This window comes from Linderina pennispora (genome assembly GCF_002104995.1).
Source record: "Linderina pennispora strain ATCC 12442 chromosome Unknown DL89scaffold_1, whole genome shotgun sequence".
Classification (NCBI taxonomy): domain Eukaryota; kingdom Fungi; phylum Kickxellomycota; class Kickxellomycetes; order Kickxellales; family Kickxellaceae; genus Linderina; species Linderina pennispora.
The window spans coordinates 2425699-2445115 of record NW_024468249.1 but is presented as its reverse complement, the minus strand read 5'-3'; the positions used below and the strand labels follow the sequence as shown (position 1 = coordinate 2445115).

General features: G+C 52.9%; 11 protein-coding genes across 11 annotated transcripts; 2 read left to right on the top strand and 9 right to left on the bottom strand.

Annotated features, from left to right (window-relative positions):
* Positions 1–159: 159 nt before the first annotated feature.
* DL89DRAFT_264462 (uncharacterized protein) lies at positions 160–1298 on the top strand. The gene is made up of 3 exons (XM_040886262.1): positions 160–532; positions 608–727; positions 811–1298. The coding sequence occupies exons 1-3, from the start codon at positions 249–251 to the stop codon at positions 1187–1189; spliced, it is 783 nt and encodes a 260-aa protein (XP_040747856.1). The 5' UTR covers positions 160–248; the 3' UTR covers positions 1190–1298.
* Positions 1282–2079, bottom strand: DL89DRAFT_20347 (HIT family protein 1). Its single transcript, XM_040884029.1, has one exon. It carries the CDS (start codon positions 1789–1791, stop codon positions 1375–1377), a length of 417 nt encoding a protein of 138 aa, XP_040747855.1. The 5' UTR covers positions 1792–2079; the 3' UTR covers positions 1282–1374.
* Positions 2080–2354: 275 nt separating this feature from the next.
* Positions 2355–2771, bottom strand: DL89DRAFT_290152 (HIT family protein 1; the record flags this gene model as incomplete). Its single annotated transcript, XM_040890053.1, has 1 exon — positions 2355–2771. The coding sequence occupies one exon, from the start codon at positions 2769–2771 to the stop codon at positions 2355–2357; it is 417 nt and encodes a 138-aa protein (XP_040747854.1).
* A 4-nt stretch (positions 2772–2775) lies between these two features.
* Positions 2776–3518, bottom strand: DL89DRAFT_264460 (uncharacterized protein). The gene has a single exon (XM_040886261.1). It carries the CDS (start codon positions 3441–3443, stop codon positions 2970–2972), a length of 474 nt encoding a protein of 157 aa, XP_040747853.1. The 5' UTR covers positions 3444–3518; the 3' UTR covers positions 2776–2969.
* A 423-nt stretch (positions 3519–3941) lies between these two features.
* DL89DRAFT_290150 (uncharacterized protein) lies at positions 3942–4385 on the bottom strand (the record flags this gene model as incomplete). Its single annotated transcript, XM_040890052.1, has 1 exon — positions 3942–4385. One exon carries the CDS (start codon positions 4383–4385, stop codon positions 3942–3944), a length of 444 nt encoding a protein of 147 aa, XP_040747852.1.
* A 141-nt stretch (positions 4386–4526) lies between these two features.
* DL89DRAFT_219088 (UDP-glucose 4-epimerase) lies at positions 4527–5579 on the bottom strand (the record flags this gene model as incomplete). Its single annotated transcript, XM_040884372.1, has 1 exon — positions 4527–5579. The coding sequence occupies one exon, from the start codon at positions 5577–5579 to the stop codon at positions 4527–4529; it is 1053 nt and encodes a 350-aa protein (XP_040747851.1).
* Positions 5580–6142: 563 nt separating this feature from the next.
* DL89DRAFT_290148 (Tautomerase/MIF) lies at positions 6143–6486 on the top strand (the record flags this gene model as incomplete). Its single annotated transcript, XM_040890051.1, has 2 exons — positions 6143–6262; positions 6322–6486. 2 exons carry the CDS (start codon positions 6143–6145, stop codon positions 6484–6486), a joined length of 285 nt encoding a protein of 94 aa, XP_040747850.1.
* Positions 6487–7939: 1453 nt separating this feature from the next.
* On the bottom strand, positions 7940–8833 carry DL89DRAFT_20305 (uncharacterized protein). The gene is made up of 2 exons (XM_040884014.1): positions 8480–8833; positions 7940–8402 (listed from the first exon to the last, which is right to left on the bottom strand). Exons 1-2 carry the CDS (start codon positions 8713–8715, stop codon positions 8105–8107), a joined length of 534 nt encoding a protein of 177 aa, XP_040747849.1. The 5' UTR covers positions 8716–8833; the 3' UTR covers positions 7940–8104.
* Positions 8834–9590: 757 nt separating this feature from the next.
* On the bottom strand, positions 9591–11259 carry DL89DRAFT_20303 (uncharacterized protein). Its single transcript, XM_040884013.1, has 4 exons — positions 11144–11259; positions 10270–10712; positions 9939–10174; positions 9591–9857 (listed from the first exon to the last, which is right to left on the bottom strand). The coding sequence occupies exons 1-4, from the start codon at positions 11171–11173 to the stop codon at positions 9796–9798; spliced, it is 771 nt and encodes a 256-aa protein (XP_040747848.1). The 5' UTR covers positions 11174–11259; the 3' UTR covers positions 9591–9795.
* A 4506-nt stretch (positions 11260–15765) lies between these two features.
* Positions 15766–16298, bottom strand: DL89DRAFT_264457 (uncharacterized protein). The gene has a single exon (XM_040886260.1). The coding sequence runs from the start codon at positions 16064–16066 to the stop codon at positions 15845–15847; it is 222 nt and encodes a 73-aa protein (XP_040747847.1). The 5' UTR covers positions 16067–16298; the 3' UTR covers positions 15766–15844.
* On the bottom strand, positions 16254–18966 carry DL89DRAFT_20259 (Pkinase-domain-containing protein). The gene is made up of 3 exons (XM_040884000.1): positions 18850–18966; positions 18027–18684; positions 16254–17828 (listed from the first exon to the last, which is right to left on the bottom strand). The coding sequence occupies exons 1-3, from the start codon at positions 18866–18868 to the stop codon at positions 16442–16444; spliced, it is 2064 nt and encodes a 687-aa protein (XP_040747846.1). The 5' UTR covers positions 18869–18966; the 3' UTR covers positions 16254–16441.
* Between the last annotated feature and the right edge of the window lie 451 nt (positions 18967–19417).

Genomic DNA, 19417 nt, shown 5'->3' with positions numbered 1-19417 from the left:
GTTGGCTATGCTTTTGACATTCGTCGATTGATTTTGCAGCCTTGAACCCCTACCAGTCGGCTCGGTTCGATCGACACCCATAGAAGCCCCATGCCGGCTGGTTCAGCTGATGAGCAGCGAAAGCATGGCACCCGCATCGCAGCAGCATCCGCTTCGCCTATTCACCCCTTTTCCCGCTCTCACTGATGAGCACGCTCGCTAACCACCGTCCCGTCCATGGCCATATCACGCACATGTCCATCAATAATATGTCTATGACGCCCAATGGTCAAGCCCAGAGCGACCCAGCCTTCCCAATGCCACGGTTTCAGTCGAGTGCATGGCGGTCGTACTGGTCCCACCGCAAAGACGAAGGGGATTCACTAATTAACTGCCCGGACTTGTTGTCTGCGGCTGAAGAGCTGTTGGAAATTCCTGGGTTCTGCAGCTCATCGTCTGCAAAAGTCCCCAAGGAACTGTGTGATAGGAATGGCGACATTTGCTCATACCGGCATTTGCAGAAACTGCAAAACAGAGGCTGGGCAGATACCATGTATGTGATTGCCAGATATACACAACCACGTACCTGAACAGAGGATGTCCTTACTAACTATATAGCCCGCTGTAGAGTGAAGAGCCTACCAGATAGCATTGACGAATGCAGTAATGACCAGGTTATGCAAAAGCTCGACCATGCGCTCCTTGTCGACCCAGAGTGCATAGCAGCGCTCAAAATGCGGGCTGTGCTGTGAGTATACCCTCGAGCGGCACTGCCGAAATAGACATTTGGCACTATATGCACCAAGCCTAACCTACCCCTCCTACATGTAGGCTAATCCGTACAAATCATATGTTGAGGGCCCGCCAAGACGCAGACAAGCTTGCTGTTGTTGTTCATGCTGCCAGACCCGCTGATGCTGCTCTACTTGACTTCGTTGACAGTCTGTATGAGCAGCTAGATGCCCATGACAGGTTGTCAAGACGCGAGAAATCTAGCCATATGCACTCACGCAGACGCCATTCAAGGTCACCACGTACAGATCGGCCCAGTAATCACTCACATTCACGCTCGCGGTCCAGGCCCAGAAGGCACAGAGGCGACCGTGATCGACGGCATCATCACCGTCATCACCATCACCGTCATCAGAGAGCTAGTGGGCATCGCCGGGATTCAGACGGCTATCGGCGGGAAAGGCACCGACAGCCTTGACCAAGTGCCCATTAGAAAGGCTCAAACAGCCGAATACAATAATATATGGCCGGCTTCTACCTTCATCGGCCAACAGCTCCAGGCTACCCTTGCATGTGTCATTCTTGGCCCACGGCCCACCGCACATAGTGATAGTCATTCAGAAGTGCATCCATTAGTTAACAACATAACCAGCTACGAGCAGCTTAGAGCCTCTCCTTCAGCTTCTCGCCCAGAGCCTTGATGTCGTCCATGTTGGCCGGCTTGGCAGGCCAGCCGAAGCCCAGACCCTCTTCGGCATTGGGCTTGGGAATAATGTGGAAATGGACATGCTTGACTTCCTGGTGAGCCAGGCGGCCGTTGTTCTGCAGGATGTTGTAGTTCTCCGCACCCAAGGCCGTAGCAATCTTCTTGGCGACAGGCATGGCGTCAGCCAAGAACTCGTCGGGTAGCTCGTGCATCTTTTCAGCATGGTACTTGGGGATGACCAGGGCATGGCCCTCGGAGAGCGGTCCGATGTCGAGGAACGAGAAGCTGTGCGCAGTCTCAGCGAGCTTCACAGACGGGATCTCACCCTTGATAATCTTGCAGAAGAGGCAGTCGGCAGCGAGCTTTGAAACCATTTGGGAGATTTATATAAAGACGAAATTAAAATTGGCTGAAGGAAATTGGAGAGAAGAACGAGGGAGTTCGCTGTGCCAGTGCGGAGAATGAATTGTCTATAGCAGCACCCTAATCCACAGCTGTGGTGATCACACCACAGTTACTCAAAGCCAATGCTTATGCGACTCAGCCGATCACAGATGATGAGACCGATTCATTACCCCAGGCTAGGCCACATAGTTAGGGCTATAAAGTAGACACCGGATCACTCCAGGAGTGACCCGGGAGGAATCATCTCTTCTTGTTTAATAATATTAACTGTCCCTATTAATTGATTAGTGCCTGGACGAGTAGACGAAGCTCGTGACCTTTAAATAGGGTCGCAACATTGGTAGCATCACCCAAGTCCCTTATTCTGTCCTCAGAACTATCGTCTACGTCCACTCTAATTTTCAGCACCATGAGCAACAACGCCAATGCCAGCCTTGCATGTGTCGTTCTTGGCCCACGGCCCACCGCGCATAGTGACAGTCATATTCAGAAGTGCATCCATTAGTTAACAACATAACCAGCTACGAGCAACTTAGAGCCTCTCCTTCAGCTTCTCGCCCAGAGCCTTGATGTCGTCCATGTTGGCCGGTTTGGCAGGCCAGCCGAAAACCAGACCCTCTTCGGCATTGGGCTTGGGAATAATATGGAAATGGGCATGCTTAACTTCCTGGTGAGCCAGGCGGCCGTTGTTCTGCAGGATGTTGTAGTTCTCCGCACCCAAGGCCGTAGCAATCTTCTTGGCAACAGGCATGGCGTCAGCCAAGAACTCGTCGGGCAGCTCGTGCATCTTTTCAGCATGGTACTTGGGGATGATCAGGACATGGCCCTCAGAGAGCAGTCCAGTGTAGAGGAATGAGAAGCTGTGCGCAGTCTCAGTGAGCTTCACAGACGGGATCTCACCCTTGACGATGTTGCAGAAGAGGCAGTCGGCAGCAAGCTTTGAAACCATTTGGGAGATTTATATAAAGACGAAATTAAAATTGGCTGAAGGAAACTGGAGAGAAGAGCGGGGGAGTTCGTTGTGCCAGTGCGGAGATTGAATTGTCTATAGCGGCACCCTAATCCACAACAATGGATTGTCTATAGCAGCACCCTAATCCACAGCGACAAATTTGTGATTTTTTACTGCAAAAATTGCAAAGGTGCTCTACTCGGCAGTCGTCGAGGCTGTCGCAGCCGGTGCCTTCTCGGCCGCTTTGCTCTGCTTTTTCTTCTCGAGGAACTTTTTGCGGGCCTCCATCAGCATAAACTCCTTGCGCTTCATCAGCACCTCGGCGCGCTTGCCCGCATCTGTTTCCCATACCTTCGGTGGCTGGGGCGGCAGGGGCTCTGTATCCGCGTCCTTGGAGATCCTCAACCGGCTGACCAACGGCGACTGAGCCGCATTAAGCTGGACGCCCGACGATGTGCCACCCGATCCCGCTGTCCGTCGCTGGCCGGTGCCCGAGTTTAGCGTCACTGTAGTCTCACCAATCATCACCGGCCTCGCTTGCGGTTGTCGCGCCTCGGGCGGCATAGGCAGCGTTCCGCCGTTGCGCAGAATGTTGTCACTGGTGATTACCGGCGAGCCCGTCCGAGACAGGTCCAGACGGATGGCAGCTTCGGGGATATCGGGGAACATGGCCTGGATTGTCTGTACGTGCTCCGGTCGTACGATGTGCAGTCGCCGGTGCTCTCGCCCTGCTGCGCCGCCGTGTCCCTGGTCGTTACCACCCTGGCCTACACGGTAGCAGTACACAGTTAGCTACACGGGCACCCGATTGCTGTCATTTCCCTCCAGGGCGCACTTACCAAGCAGCCAGCGGAGGACTACAAAGATTATGCCCAGCGCAATGAAGAATGTAATAGAGTCGTTCATAGCCTTGTACCCGTCTGTGTTAAATTGACGCGCAACTAGTGACCATCCAGGAGAATTTTGTGAATGCGAAAGAAAAAGAAGGGATAAAAATAAGTGTCGAAGGGTGGGACAAGAGAAAGCGTATAATTGGAGAGGCGCTTTCCACGCGTTAGTGTGCCTCAAGCATCGTGCTCCAAAATGTCACTGCGCACACATTTTTCCTGGATCTCGCTCCTGCTAAAGGCGTATATAATGGAGAGAGAAAACATATAACCAAGAACTCTATGGGCTGTTCAGCGCACCGGGCATGCTGATGACGGCGGCATCTGGATGGTCTTCATCCTCGCCGCCCATGGCCTCATAGGCGTCGCTCCGGAACGACAGGCCCGGGATCCCCGCCCCACTGTTCTGCAGCGACTGCACGGCACAGGCAACCGACAGGGGCTTAACCAGCAGATTGGCCAGTACGAATAGCAGCGTAAAGTTGAGCGAACCCTTCGCCAGAATCCACAGCACGTCGAGGACCCCGGTAGCAGCTAGGATTACAGCAAGCCGCTTCATTTGCACACCGTCGAATTCGCCACGCAGAACCAATAGACCGAACAGGGCCACAGGCAGGTTGTAGGTGGGTGCGGTGCCCAGGGCGCTGACGAGCGCAAGGCCAGTATGCACCAGCAGGAGCTGGCTCAGGTCAAGGTTGCGTGAGATCTGTGTAAAGGCGTCCATGCGCTGGCTATAAAACAACAAAGGAGAGTTCGTGGCGGACCATCATTCGGCGGGCCGCCAATGCCTGGATTCATGCACGGTCCAGAAATCGCGCTGATAATGGGCTGAAACACATTTATGTACTGACATGCTGAAGGCTTTTTACTCCTGGGTGAAGCCGTTCGGGTTGTTTTCCTGCCAGCGCCACAGGTCCTCGCACATCGACTTGAGGTCGCGGCTGACCTTGAAGCCTAGCTCGCCGGCAGCCTTGTCCGGGTTGCAGATAACCGTGGCGACATCGCCAGGACGGCGCGGGTCGTTGACGTACGGGATCTTGTGTCCACACGCAACCGACATGGCGTCGATCATCTCGAGCACAGACTGGCCGGTGCCTGAGCCTAGATTGAACACCTCGTAGCCGTGGTTATCCGGCAGGCGCTTGAGTGCTGCAACGTGGGCCTCGGCGAGGTCCATCACGTGGATGTAGTCGCGCACGCCCGTGCCGTCGCGCGTGTTGTAGTCGGTGCCAAACACATGCACCTCCTTCAGCTTGCCCACGGCCACCTGCGACACATACGGCATCAGGTTGTTCGGGATCTGCTTCGGATCCTCGCCCATACGGCCCGACACGTGCGCGCCCGTCGGGTTGAAGTACCGCAGCATGATGGCGTTCCACCCGTGCTCAGCATCGGTCACATCGCGAATGATGCTCTCCATGTACAGCTTGGTGCGGCCGTACGGGTTCGTGCAGCCCAGCGGGCTGTCCTCGCGCAGCGGCTTGCCCTCTGGGTCTGCCTTGTAGACGGTAGCAGACGACGAGAACACAATGTTCTTAACGTCAAACTCGATCATCACGTCGAGCAGGTTCAGCGTGCCGGTGATGTTGTTGCGGTAGTAGTTGAGCGGCTTGCGCACCGACTCGCCCACGGCCTTGAGCGCAGCAAAGTGGATCACGCTCGAGAACTTGTACTGCCGGAACACGCCACGCAAGCCCTCGAGGTCGCCCAGGTCTACCTTGTGGAACGGGATCGAGTTGTCCTTCAGGCCACCCAGCTCCTCAACGCGCCGGAGAGGGATGTCGCTGCTGTTGCAGAGATTGTCGACCACGACCACCTTGTAGCCTTGCTTGAGCAGCTCCAGGACAGTGTGCGAGCCGATGAACCCGGCACCACCGGTGACCAGGACGTATGTTGCGGACGACGAAGCTTCAGCCATGGTTGAAGAGTATGCGGAAAAGTAGAGGAAAATGGGGGTTTGGAGAGAAAACAGGAGCAGATGGCCCGACTCCACAGCAGAGCTATTTATAGCCCTGCGCTCCTCGCATTCGCACCAACTGACGCACGAGCTGCCGCTGATTTGGTCCTGGTCGAATCGGACGCTGGTCGAATCGGACGCTAGTCGAGCGACGCCCCCGTGTGCCACGCAGACACGCCACTGGAGGCAGGTGTGATCCCGAAACTGGTCTGTGGGGCAGCCCAGGACCGACTCGGTCCTTGCAGCGCCTGTCCCGGAGATCTGCCGAATAATCTGCCTTTCTAGCCCCCAATCCTCCCGAATAGTGGCCGTGATGGACACTTCCCAAGCCCGGAATTCCACTGTCCATCCGGTGATTCTATCGTCATCACCGCAGGATTATTAATCGAATCTGCTGCTGTCCAGACACCGTGCTACTTTGAATCAGCTCTGTATAAAACTCGTCCCACAGCTCGGTTATTTCCAGCCTTCTCTTCATTGACTTTACACGCCCGTTCGCTGTCTCCGCATATCTCTATCCTAGCATGCCTATCATCGAAGTCTTCACTAATGTCAAGAGCGCTGACACCAAGGATCTCTCACTGAAGGTCGCCAACCTTTCCACGCAGCTCCTGTCCAAGCCCATCGGCTACATGATGGTGAATGTCACCATTCAGGAAGGACTGACCTTTGGCGGAACTGATGCTCCGCAGCCCTGGTCAAGGTTGGTTGTATTGGCAATGTCGGTGGGTCGCTGAACGCGCCGATCGTTGCCAACCTTAATGACCTTGTCAGCAAGGAGCTGAATGTGAGTGGCACGCGCATCTTTGTCCTTGTTGACGAACTTCAAGGATCCAATGTTGCCCTTGATGGCCAAATATTTGGTTAAGAACTCGTTAGACTCTTGGCTTTTATGTAAAACCATCTATTACCCTACAACTAGTATTATCATCATATATTGCTGATTATCGTGGCCATTTCAGTCCTACCGCTCAGCCACTCCCTAGGTGGACAATCGAGTTCCCACCACCATGTGCTGTTCCCACCACCGATATTGTTTGCAGCCGCGCCATACATAGCTGGTGTCTATATAGTGCACCCCTTCTGGGTATAAATCCCACAGCAGCCCAATCGCCAGACTAGCTCTCCTTACTTCTTTTTCTATTTTCCACTCTTCCACCATGCCTGTCATCGAAATCGTTACCAACGTTCAGATCGAGGATACAAAGTCCCTCTCGGTCAAGGCCTCAAGCCCTCTTCACTCAATTACTATCAATTCCTGCCAACTTTGTGCTCACTTTCGTCAACGTCAATCCATCTATGACCTTTGGTGGAACTGACGAGCCCACAGCTCTCATCAATGCCTTGTATCTCCGTCAGACCAGCTGTCCGGCAAATAGCTTGGTTATCGAAAAGCTCACTGGGCTCGTAAACACCGAACTGGGAGTCGATCCCAAACGCGTTTTTGTGAATCTCAACTTCGGGAACCCCATGGATTTCGGTTGGAATGGTGAATTGCTGGCTCTTGTCACGTCCAGAGATGCAGGTATCCCTTTCCGCAGATAGGGACAGTCTAGAAACAATGCTCGACATCAGAGGGAAGAGAACTGCTGACTCACTACGCTCTCTATTCTCTTGAGGGCGTCGACTCCTGTTATTTAGTATCTAGTACCCAATTGTGTCGGTATTCATACGGCCTTTCATTCTGCCTTGTTCTTATTTTTGAGAAGAGTTACAATAAACTCAAATCGAAGCGTTAACCCTCCTTGCGAACAAGGCAATTGGCGCAGTAAGTTGGCAGCAGCATACCTGTGTAATAGATGCAGCCTTAATCAATGAGAATTAGTGAGTACTTTGGCCAAGAACCAAATGGCATACCACTGTGTACTCTTTATCCACAATATGGAACTCGTACAGTATATCTATTTGCACTCTCGCAAAGAAGCCCCGGACAAAAAGCCCTACCAAGACTCCTTGAAAGCAGGTGTACTATAAATATCAGACTGCTACCACATATTACCATCAACTCGGTGCTTTTCGATAATCTCGTTGATGCGGTTCTGCCGAACGATATACGGATGGTCAGCTGAGCCAAAGAATGCCTCCTTAGCCACACAGTGGCCCTTTATTGCGGTACAACGCACTGCATGCGGCAGCACATCGGCTGAGACGACCATGCCACTGGTAATCGGACCCACGTCACCTATATGGCTATCTCGGTAGACATTGACACCATATAAGCCCGTCTGTCAAAGGACGAATCTGAATCTGAACATTGCCAAAGTCGCCAGTGATGGTCTCGGGCCGATATCTGTGGTGCGTTTCGTTCCAGACAATATGAACATGGTCATTGCCAATATGCCGTTTCTTGGCTGTCTGTCGTGGATCCTTTGGGTCTAATGGCATGATACTAGGCCTCATGGAACACAAGTTCGACATGTTCGTCCGCAAAATACAAACAGACCTTCCCATCTGACCCGTCGCTCTCCATCTTGCCTGTGAATCCTTCAAATGTTGTCCAAGTCGACATACCAGCCAAGACTTCTGACGAACTGGCGGTACCTATCACTCGTATCACGGACTGTGTTTGACAGTATTTGGCTCTCATCGTGCTGTCCGATCCCGACATAGAACACTGCTACCTTGATCGTTTCTCGAAAGTGGATCTTATCTAGTGCGCGCAAGTCACGAATCAATGCCTCGCTCATTTTCAGTGTCACATGGACTGATTTCATTGTCTGGCCCATGTCGAACCCCTTGTGATAGCGAAGCAGCTCTTGGTAACAGTGCAGCTTTGACGTTTCACTACAAGTTAGATGAGGGTGAGAAAATAGGTCTGCAATGTATATAGTCTGCACCATGAGTTCCTCTAGAGCGCCTACCATTGCCTTGCCCTTGTATCTCCTGGTGCTGCCGTATATCTGCGTACCACGTCATCAACTACTGGGGAAATTGGGCGCGCTGTGTCGTTGTTTTCATCGACCGAAGAGACCGCCCGCAGCTCTTCCTTAATAAACGTTTTGATCTCTTCAAACATTTTGTGGTCCTCAGGGTCTGAGCCCTTCCTTTCGCGCCCCCAGTGCTGGTAACCGCTTGGGGTTAATGTGGCCTCGCGCATTGATGGCGGGATATCCGTACAGTTGAAGATATCTTTGGATGTCAGTGAGCTACAATTGCGATTGTGTGTTAGTGTCTAGCCTTCATATAGCAATATGCTACAAATTACAGCAATAATGCCCCAGCGTATATACTTACTGAACCACTGTCTCCTTATTGGAATGGTGGCGCCGAGAGCCGCTGGTTTTTGTCGAGTTGGCGTTTGACTTGTCTGAGTCGCGTCGATATTTGCACATAATGCTCTCGAGTTCATATGATTGTCTCTCGGGCAAGCATGTCATATCCTGTGGAATAAATATACGCCAAGCTTGTTTGCTCGCACAGCTGCGAACGCATCTAATGCAGACTACAATGCGGCACCCAAAAAACTGCGTTTAAGAAACCATGCTTGCATATCAGTGCAATGTTGAATAGGTGACAGTACTTACAGCTAGTGTCCTTTTCATCGAATATGGATAGGATCATATTTCCGTGAGCATATACGATGCACTCGTCCGTTCCTTCCTCATAATGCCTTGAACTATAGGTTTTTTACCACCAGCGGGCCTTTGAAAGAGATGGGTTGTGAGACACATGACAAAGGAATAGGAGCGATATTCTGTCTTGGTTTGACCGCTAGATATAACTTACGTTTTAGGGTTCAGGATATCCTGCTGCCGAACTGACTCATCAAAGTAATACATCAAATGCACGTGAACAATCTCGCCAAGTTGCTATATCTCCAATGACCACAAACAGAAAAATGGTTAGTATGTTCGGCGATACATTCAAGCACATATCATCCATATTGTTTACTTACCGATAGTAGCTTCGTAGCCTTATCCCTCTCTTGGGCCAGCTGCTGCTTGTTTTCCTGCATGTGCTGCTTCCACATCTGGGAGGGCTTATACAGTGCAGGCTCGAGTCGGAGCACCATTCCGTCGATCAGCTCATAGTGCACCAGATGCTGATTGTACAAATGCGGAATCGCCACGCTTGATGTGTGCGGGTGTGCGAAGCGCCTGGAAGATCTTTTCCACGAGAAAGTCGCGCACTGCGGCTGGATTCTGGATGTCACTCTTATTGACACCTTTCAGCGTTATCAGCCTGGAGCTGCTGACAGGATAATCGTAAGCAGCCGCGTAATTTCCCAGATTGCCTTGACTACGTTATTTACAATCCGTAGTGAGTGGCATGCATATCCATACAAGATGTCGTCAGCATTGGCTGATGAAATGTACTTGCCTTTGTCCATGCTAACGTGGTCCTCCAGACGATCAAGCTGCTCGATGATGGCTTTCATAAGCTCCAATGTGACCATCTGCAACCTGGGGTACCCAAGATACTCCATTGTGTTTGCACGGCCAGCGATCAGAAGCATTATGCTGTTGGCTGCGCTGTACACTGTTGGTAGCTTGTCCGAAAAAAGATGACTCAGGCATGAGATCAGACAGTTGGAGATGAGCTGGCTGTTTTGAAGGCTACTCGTTATCCAAATTGGATGAATGCTTTAGCCACAACTCGAAGTCATACGCCTGCTTATGATATGGTGGACACAGTAAAAACGTGGACTTACCTCTTATCCGAAATCGATAGCTCACTGGAGCAAATTACAGACAGCCCATGCATCACACTGTGGTCGACACGTAGCTGAGTTGACTCATCCAGGTTTGCTAGATAAGAGCCCCCAGTGCTCAGTCTCCAAAGCGACAAGCAAATACGGCCAAAAATCGGTCCCCCGTGCTCCCAAGCAAGAGCATACGTTTGTGAACCCTTGTGGCGAACTATAACCGGGTATTTTTGCTGTACTAAGCTGGGCACTGAGTCGATAAGAGGATCATGGGAGCCATTTGTGAATCCGCAGTGGGCATCTGTCAGCTTTTTCGTCCCAGCGTTGCGGTGGTTGGCGTACAGTGTCCGTTCGCTACTCAGCAGTGTCCCAATGGACATCAACAGCAGGCACGCATATTCAACAGTTGTATCGGATGGATCACCTGCGTATGTGTCCCTCTCAAACAACTACAAGCCAGATCATATTGTCATCCATGGTTCTGTGTATGTTAGTAGACCACGAGCAAGCTGACATTCCCTGCCGCTAGTTGTACCACTTACTAGACGATGCATAGCGCGCTCGATCAGATAGATAAGCATCCTGCTTCCTGGGATACCAGAGGATATAATATTGGAGCAGTTCTTCACAATTATCTCGACGATCTGCAGGTCGAATGGTTCGCCTGCAGCGATAGGGCTCAGATAGATGAGCATAATCTGGATGAAGTAGGATCGGAGGTCTAGACCAGATTTGGCAGTGGTATCGCTCATCAAACATCCAAGTTGCATTAATGACGTAAGCGCCAGTCGCCATCTTCACCATACGCGCTATATATGTGACGTCTTGCTTAATAAAATGATCTCTTCACACAAATGTGCAATGAAACTCCAATACATACCTGAACATGGACATTCCTTGGTTGATCCATTTGGGTATGTTTAGCAGAACCCCATCTTCCCCGGAGAATACGTCATTGGTGTTCAATACCACCCGTTCCACTGCCCAGCATTTGGCGAGGCCACGTAGAATGGCCTTGCTTCTGTCAACCTACAAATAGTTTTAAAGTCATCGTAGAGCATAGCTAACACAATGCATATGAATGTAATAGTATACTTACTTGGTGTGGGTCTAGCGACCCAAGGAGATTGACCCATGTCACCCATGCGGACTTCAGGCTTTCAGATGGATCTGTGTGCAGTCTAAAGTATGCACCAATGTCCACATCGACCCAGAGGGATTCCAGAAGCCACGTAATCTCAATAATATTTCCCACCATGTTCCACGCCACCTATGCCACAGAATGATGTCAGTAAGTGGTGTATCAACTCTGCAATGCTGCAAGTTCGGGAAGCCACGGGTTTGTTCTGCACTTACTCGGCGATTGGATGCGACCACCTCTTCCTTTTGTATATCGACATCAGCCGTATGGATGTTGACCTTGGTGCGCATCTGTGCCAACTGGCTGGTGGACTGATAGTTTCCTGGCCTATGCTCTAGTTTTGCTGGTCGAATAGCCGCCTGATCCCCCGTATCCTCGGACAAGGCACTCTCATGCGTTGTGGTTTCATCGCGAGCAGGTGGGACTAGCCTCTGCGAATGCGCGCTCCTCTCTGACGCCGACTGGGACTGGGTGCGTACTGTGCTGGTTTCAACCAGATCAATGCTCGATAGATTCCGGTGTTGAAAGGATGTTTTGTAAGCAGGCTTGGCTGAGGAGGATGTGTCTGCATGGAGTGTGGACGGAGCAGGGTTCTTTTTCTTTGCCAGTGACGCGACGATACGGCGCAGTGAGTGGGATGGCAGCGATTCATTCGTTGAGCCGCCAAAGGCGTAGGGCCCGGATCTTCAGCGCGTTTATATGACGTCTGCTTAGCACTGTGGGAAGGCGCAGCATTGATGTACTTCTTCAGGGCATCAATCCCCGCTACCAGCCACAGGTTGTCGTGATGAGGCAGAATCCCGGACTCGATACCATTGGTGATGCGCGACAGTAGCGTGGCTGCCATATTAGGCCCGTACTCGTACAGATTCCCAGTACCCGAGTAGCAAACACGCGTAAAAACATCCTGGTTTGGCGTAGGCGAGTCCACTGGGCCGTGTGGTGTCGAGGCATCGCTGGTATCCGATACATTGATGTTAGCCATCTTGGATTTGTCTCGGTTCAGGGCAGCAGCACGCGCAGACTTTTGCAAGTATGACATGATACGGCGCATAGTTGACCATACCAGATTCGAAGTGATATGAAACGGCGTTGACGTGTCAAATGCACCCTCGAGAACAAACTTGCCAGGGTTCTGATGAAATGTGGCGTCGAGCAGCTGCTCCATATACGCGTCAACCATGCGCCGACCACGACGCTGCCGTGACCCAGAAAACATGCTTTCGTGGATCAGCATGCGCTCATCGACTTGGTACAGCTCGCGACCGCGGGAAATCGTCATTGAGCGCAGGACATTTCCCCACACCTCCATATGGAATATCCACGGCGTCTTGATCGAGTAGAGCTGCGTTACCAGTGCTTGCACACTCTCCGTTGTGACGTCTAAAGCAATCCAGCTTGGAACTAAGCACTCGGTCATTAGTGTCAGCGCCTGGTTGGCGGCCGAATCCTCGTCGTAGACGTCGCTGGGCGTATCGGGCTGGCGCTTCAAGAACGACTCGACAATATCTTGCAGGCGGACGAGCATGTCAAATATAAAGCTGCGCGGAAGCACTCTGAAGTACGTGCGTATCATCACGCGGTGAACCAGAAGTGCGTTGTACATGAGCACCAGCTTTTCATCATCCCAGCTCCCCTGGTCAACCAGCATCATGACAATATTGTAGGCGCGTATCACATATGCCTCCAAGGTCCTACACAGACCCTGCTTGTCCCTTCTTGTTGGACGCAAGTGCATTGGCTGATACTCTTCGCGAGCCACCAGCCATAGTCTCACCACCGTTAGCGCTCCCAACGCGACCTCATAGCTGATCTTGGCCAATCCGGGGTCCTGATCCAGATGGTCACTCGTCTGTGCTCGATTCGCCAGCTCGCACGGATACCACAGCCCAAGGCAGAGCGTGTCTATGAAAAAATCGGTTGACTCGACGCTGTCATCCAGCATCAGATTGCGCATAAAGGCATAGGACTCGGGTGTCGCTGAAAACTGGTAGTTTATGTGGTGACTCGCCTTGTTAGCCTCGGGAATCCCTGGCTCATAGTCCGACTTGCTGGTGCTCGGCTGAGAAGATTTAGATGTCGCTGGAACTGACTGATACAGCTGATATACCATCCTCTCTTTTTGAGCGCGCAAAGTGGGCATCAGAAACTTGCCCTCAGGCAGCATGTGCTCGAATATCGGGATCATGCAGCGAAGCATGAAATTTATGAAGATGTACGACGCGTGAATCGGCATCCTGCGCACAGGCCTCCTATATCCGTCGGTTGTCTCCGCAAGCTCGCCGGCAGCTGGGTACAGCCAGCTCAGGTATTTGTTGCGGAAGCACCTGTAGTATGCAATCGACGATGCCTCGACTTCTGGACCGCTAAACGCAAGTACTGGTGTCACCAGGTGAAGGCAGTTACCGGTGCTGTTGGGCATGTTGAATATATGTGGCAGAGTGAACTCAAGCGAGAGGATCTTGAACGGATATACATGGGTCCGTGCTTGGAGTATGTGCGACTCGTATGCAGCGTAGGCAGCCCTAGGACTAGGTATCATGTTTGCGGTATACGCGATCGTCCCCAGTGCATGGCCCAGCATGGATAGCGCAGATAATCCCTGTGGGTTGGCAGTACACACGCGGTCCTGCATGACCGGACAGATGCTTGGACGACCAGACTCGAATGCTATAATCGCCCGTTGCCCACATCCGATGTTTGTGATGTCGATCCCACCACCGATGGCACAAAACAAATCGCCAACAATATGCGAGGCCGCTGGCATGTCGGCTACGGTGATCGCCTGCATCGAAATCATGTTTTCGAACAGATCTAGGATGCGTGGCGATATCTTGTCACCCAGACCCAGCATGTATGGAGTTAGCAGGTGTTGGCCGAGCGTGCGCAGGTCTTGGTTGTTGCCGTGATCCAGCAAGACGATCAAGATATTGACAATCTGTTCCTGGCACCACCCGGTGGCCATTAGCCGCGGCAGCAGAAGCATCATCTGGTACAGGATCTCGATTGGTGACAGTAGATCGACCATGGGTCGGCTGGCTGGCGATATAAACCGCTCGGGCAACGAATTCAAATACTCGACTTGTAAGACAAATGCGTCGTACAATGTCTGAAACAGCATGTCGTAGTATCTAGCATACACCCACACGATCTCGTTTGTCTTGCATGAACCCAGGAATGAAGTGAAGCTTGCTATCTGGGCTGCAGACTCTAGCCGCGGGTTGAGCCAGAGCATATTGCTCCGCTGTGCAGTACGTGGCTGGTCGCGTAGCTGGCTGATGAATGCACTGCTCACTTGTGTTTGAAATGACACGGGCAGGCTCTCGATATCCCCGAGTGTCGGCGGCAGGTTCACAGTGTCTGGGTACTCACTGGATCCGGCACCATGGCTGGAGCTGTCATAATCCGTAGGGCGGGGGTTTTGTTGCTTTATGACTTTTCTAAACATAATCGGTAGTAGGAAGTAAATGATTGAATAAGCGGAAACAAAAACGAAGCACATTCCTAATTCTAGTTGCGAGCCTGGCCATCATTCAAAGGGTGATGGCTGGCAAGTGTCTAGGCCATCCATATAAATTAAAATGCTCGTCCCTTGTTTTATAGACTCTTGGGTGAAACCGCAGTAAATAGTGGCAGTGCAGGCAAGTCTCGGTCGTGCACCTAGTAAAATGTATGTCGATGTGGGGGGGGTAGAAAACACCTTGTGGCTCAGCGAAGGTGCATTGAGCGGTTAAATTTGGTTTTGTTTTCACAGTCGATAAGGGTATCTGCGTTTTCTCCGACATTTTGCGATGCGTTGTTGCTGAGCTCACTGTGAAAGCCATGCGTGGTAGCAGTCAACGCGGCGAGCAGCATTCGCTGCCAGACCGAGGAGTGAGAGCTGCACGTTGCAGCTCCGGCACGATTTCTGTTGGGGGTGTAGCCGGAGCTCGGAACGGAGGTGCCATTGTTCGTAAGGAGCTGCACTATGCGAGGCCATCTCTATTGCCATATACGCGCATGTGCAGCGCATGCGATAGGGGTAAAATAGTAAAAGCCAAGCCATGTCTCCGTCTAAGCCGCCAGAAGCAAAAGTAGTTGGGAGAAAAAACTCCAGCGAAGCAGCAGCTCATTTTCCCTATAAAAAGAGCGAGCCTCCTGCTGGAGCCAAAAGATTCCTCATTCTCACAAAACGTTCCCTTCCTCACAACTTGATACTCCTGGCACCCTTAATACTAATACGCTCGATAAAACTGTCGCAACCACGTCCTGACCCTGCGAGCAGGTAGGCCACTTGGATGCCGGTCGCCGACGAGCCGGGGTTCGTTGCCTGAATAGGTGACGTTCACTGGTGGGGTGGACTGACCAGTGTGGATGTGGATGCCAAGCCCGCCGGGCTTCATTTCAGCTTCAAACCCAGGATACTGGTGGCTAAAAACAAGACTCGATTCTAAACCAGCCCTAAAACCTGCTTGTTTCAATACAACTCCACCCAGACAACTCTTGGCTGCGCTTTTCTTCGTCAAATCTAACTGGGGATGGGTCCGGGTCCCCTCCTAGTAAACGTCTGTGGTCTTTCACTCTCAAGAATGAAGCTGCTCCTGCCAGTGCTTGAGTCACCCGATACCAATAGCCACTTTTCTCCTGCCAGCACGTTGTATATATACTTTGCATTACCTCCATCAATTAACAGTACAATACTAATGCAGCATAGCACTAGAGTTTCAGTAAATACATCGGGTAGGAGGAGACGCTGAAAAGCGCTTAGACTCGGTGAATAGATTGAATCTATTTGCCAGCATCCTTCGTACCATGCCAGGGCACATTTAAATACCCCGTTTGTGCAATGGTTACATCCCTCACAGGTGCACTGCTTTCCTAGTTAATGCTTGCCGGGATACGCCTTTAATGTATTGGGACCGACCAAAAGACACGAAGAAAGAGCGGCCATCAAGTCGATACATGAGATCCGCAGTGCTCAGCACTGGATGCAAATGGAGATATGGATATGAATGTAGAGACTGAGTTCACCAGAAGAAAAGAGCTTTAAAGCTATGGCTAGTTGCGGTAGTTGTCCATGTTGTTCATGGTCATGCTCTGGGCCAGCGACATTGCGCCGCCGCTGCCGTCGTACGTGAACCCGACAAACTGCTCCTGCACGGTCTCGGACAGATTTGAGTCAGCAATGTACGAGTCCTGGGGCGGCTCGGCGGTGAATTCTTCGTCAAAGTTGCTGGTGTCGTTTGCCGACGCCACGCTGGGCTTGAATGGCGGCTCATACTGCTTGCCGATCAGGTAGTCCCAGTTGATCTCGGCAAAGAACGGCTGCTCCTTGATCTCGGACGCGCCGTTGTTGCCCAGGCGGCGCCGCGGGTCGCGCTGCAGCAGCCCACGCAGCAGCGACTTGGCCCGGTTGCCCATGTCGTCGGGGAACACCAGCTCGTCCTCCAGGATCCGCCGGTACATTTCGTTCACGTTCTCGTCGTAGAAGGGTGGCAGGCCTGTCATCATCTCGTACAGCAGAACGCCGAACGTCCACCAGTCAACCGTCTTTGTGTAGCCGCGGCCCTGCAGCAGCTCGGGCGCCAGGTACTCGGGCGTGCCGCAGAAGGTGTTGGTCGTCTCGTTGTCGCTCATGTTCAGCTTGCACAGCCCAAAGTCACACAGCGCAATGTGCCCGCTGTAGTCCAGCAGGATGTTCTCGGGCTTCAGGTCGCGGTAGATCACGTTGTACGAGTGCAGGCAGTCGAGTGCGCTCAGCAGCTCGGCGGCGTAGAACCGGCTTCGGTGCTGGTCGAACCGCCCCTCGCGCTGCAGGTGGTGGAACAGCTCGCCGCCGTTGATGAAGGCGAGCACCAGATACAGCTTCTCGGGCGTCTGGAACGAGAATTTGAGTGGCACAATGAACGGGTGGTTGATCTTGGCCAGCACGTTGCGCTCGGCCAGCGTGTGGGCCACCTCGGACCGCATCACGATCTTGGACTTGCTCAAAATCTTCATTGCGTAGATCCGGCCCGTGTCCAGCTTGCGCACCTGCATGACCTTGCCGAAGCTGCCCTTGCCGATAACCTTGAGCAGATCGAACTGGTCGATCGAGAGCGGCGTTGCGTCCTTCTTATTGAAGCAGTACTGCACGTGCAGGTGGCCCGAGTTGCCGGCTCCGCCCAGCAGCGGGATCCAGTCGTCGTACAGGCGCCCGTCCTGGAAGTCGGGCATGATCTGCACTGCTCCGAGGAAAATGGCTCCGCTGGTCGCCCCCTGCTGGCCGTTCGGCGACTGCTGCGGTGGCTGCTGTTGCTGCTGCGACGGCCCGTTGCGGCCCTGCGCTCCGCCGTTGCCGTTGCCGAACCGCTGGTAGCCACGTGGCTGCGGGGCGCGCTGGTACTGCAGCTCGGCTGTGCGCTGGTACAGCGACACCATGACCGGGCTTGTGCGCGACACATCACTATAAAAGGGAAGAAAAAGAGAAGCGGCGAATCGCAAATGAGGACGACAGAAATAGTACAGGGTGCTGGTTCGAACAACAGCAGACAGGCAAATAGAAGCACCATGGGTGGGACAGCCACCGCGAAGGCGCCCTTCATTTCGGCGAGAGTTCACAGTGAACCCGCCACCAGGCGAGAAATACTTTTTGTCTACTTACAAGCTCACCCGGTACTTCCAGATCGGATTGTGCATGTCGCCGCCCAGGCTAGTCACCACGGCCTCATTCTTGTCAAACTCGACCACGGCATACGGCCGCTGGTGGGCCTCGTTCTTGTACGGGGCATAGCGCGCCATCAGCTGCTGCGAGCCCGGCGGATACACCAGGCTGCGCGCCTCCATGACCCGGATCACAAGGATCCCCGACCGCTTCACTGGCTGCGAGTTGCCGCTTGCGCTTGGCAGCCCGTTGCTCGCCATCGTGCTGTGCTCGCTACGGCTCGACGCCTGCGACGCCGACCGCATCGACGCCGAAGAGTTCGCGCCGCTCCGGCTCTCACCGCGGGCCTGCGTTGACGGCTGCTGGCCACCGTAGTATCCAGCAGCAGGCTGCTGCTGCTGCTGGAATCCTGGGTGTCCGCCACCTGGGGCCTGCTGCCCGTATCCCGGATGTCCGCCCCGGAATGCACCCCCCTGGGCCTGCTGCTGCTGTTGCTGCTGTTGCTGCTGTTGCTGGTAATGGCCTGCATACTGCTGCTGTTGCTGCTGAGGGCGCGAGTTGTTGAAGAATCCGCCGCCTTGGGCCGCTCCGCCAGCGGGCTGGCCGAAAGCACCAGAGTTCCCTGGTCTGGGCTGGCTGTTGCTGTTCTCCTTGGGCTCTATTGGCAACAGGGAGAGTGGAGGTGGGTTAGTGGGCCTGGCGCATCCGCTTTGTTTTTTGAATTTCGCAGAGATGAGGGAGGGAGGGAGGGACAGAAGGCGGGCGTTCTCGTCAGGCACGCACCGACAGGCTGGCTATTGGAGTAAATAGCGGAAACACTTACTAGGACGCAACCACGACATGGTAAATAGGTTTACTTGGTCTAAAAGCACAGAGGAAAATAAGGAAATAAGCGAAAAATAGAAGTTCAAGAAGCAAATACGAGAAAGCGAATATCGAAAACAAGGTTCCCGGCACAAAGCTCGGCTCTAGCTTGAGGTGGTTCAGAAAAATTATTTTTGGAAAGGGGGATTGGCCGCTCCCCCCGGCCGCTTGAGGATGCCCAAGCATGACTTGTGTGTTGACAGATCTCCCCCACAGCGCTTGTCCAACTGCGACGGCCCTGGCTCTGTGGGCTGGCAGCTCCTTCGGGAGGGACCGAGCACACCGGCAGAGCGGCGGCAGGGGGAAATGGCCTGTGCTTCAACGAACGAGCGTGGGATGCGCACCTAGAGCTGGAGCCGCACACGAAGCTACGAAAACAAAACTGCTGCTAGTGACGATTATTAACGCATTAGCAGGAATTTCTAATCCAGATTTGGCGCATTGCTGGCACTCCTGCGCCAGGCTTTCCGCGACATGCACAGCCCCACTGTGCCCTCCAAATAAATGCTGTCTCCATCCGTATCCTT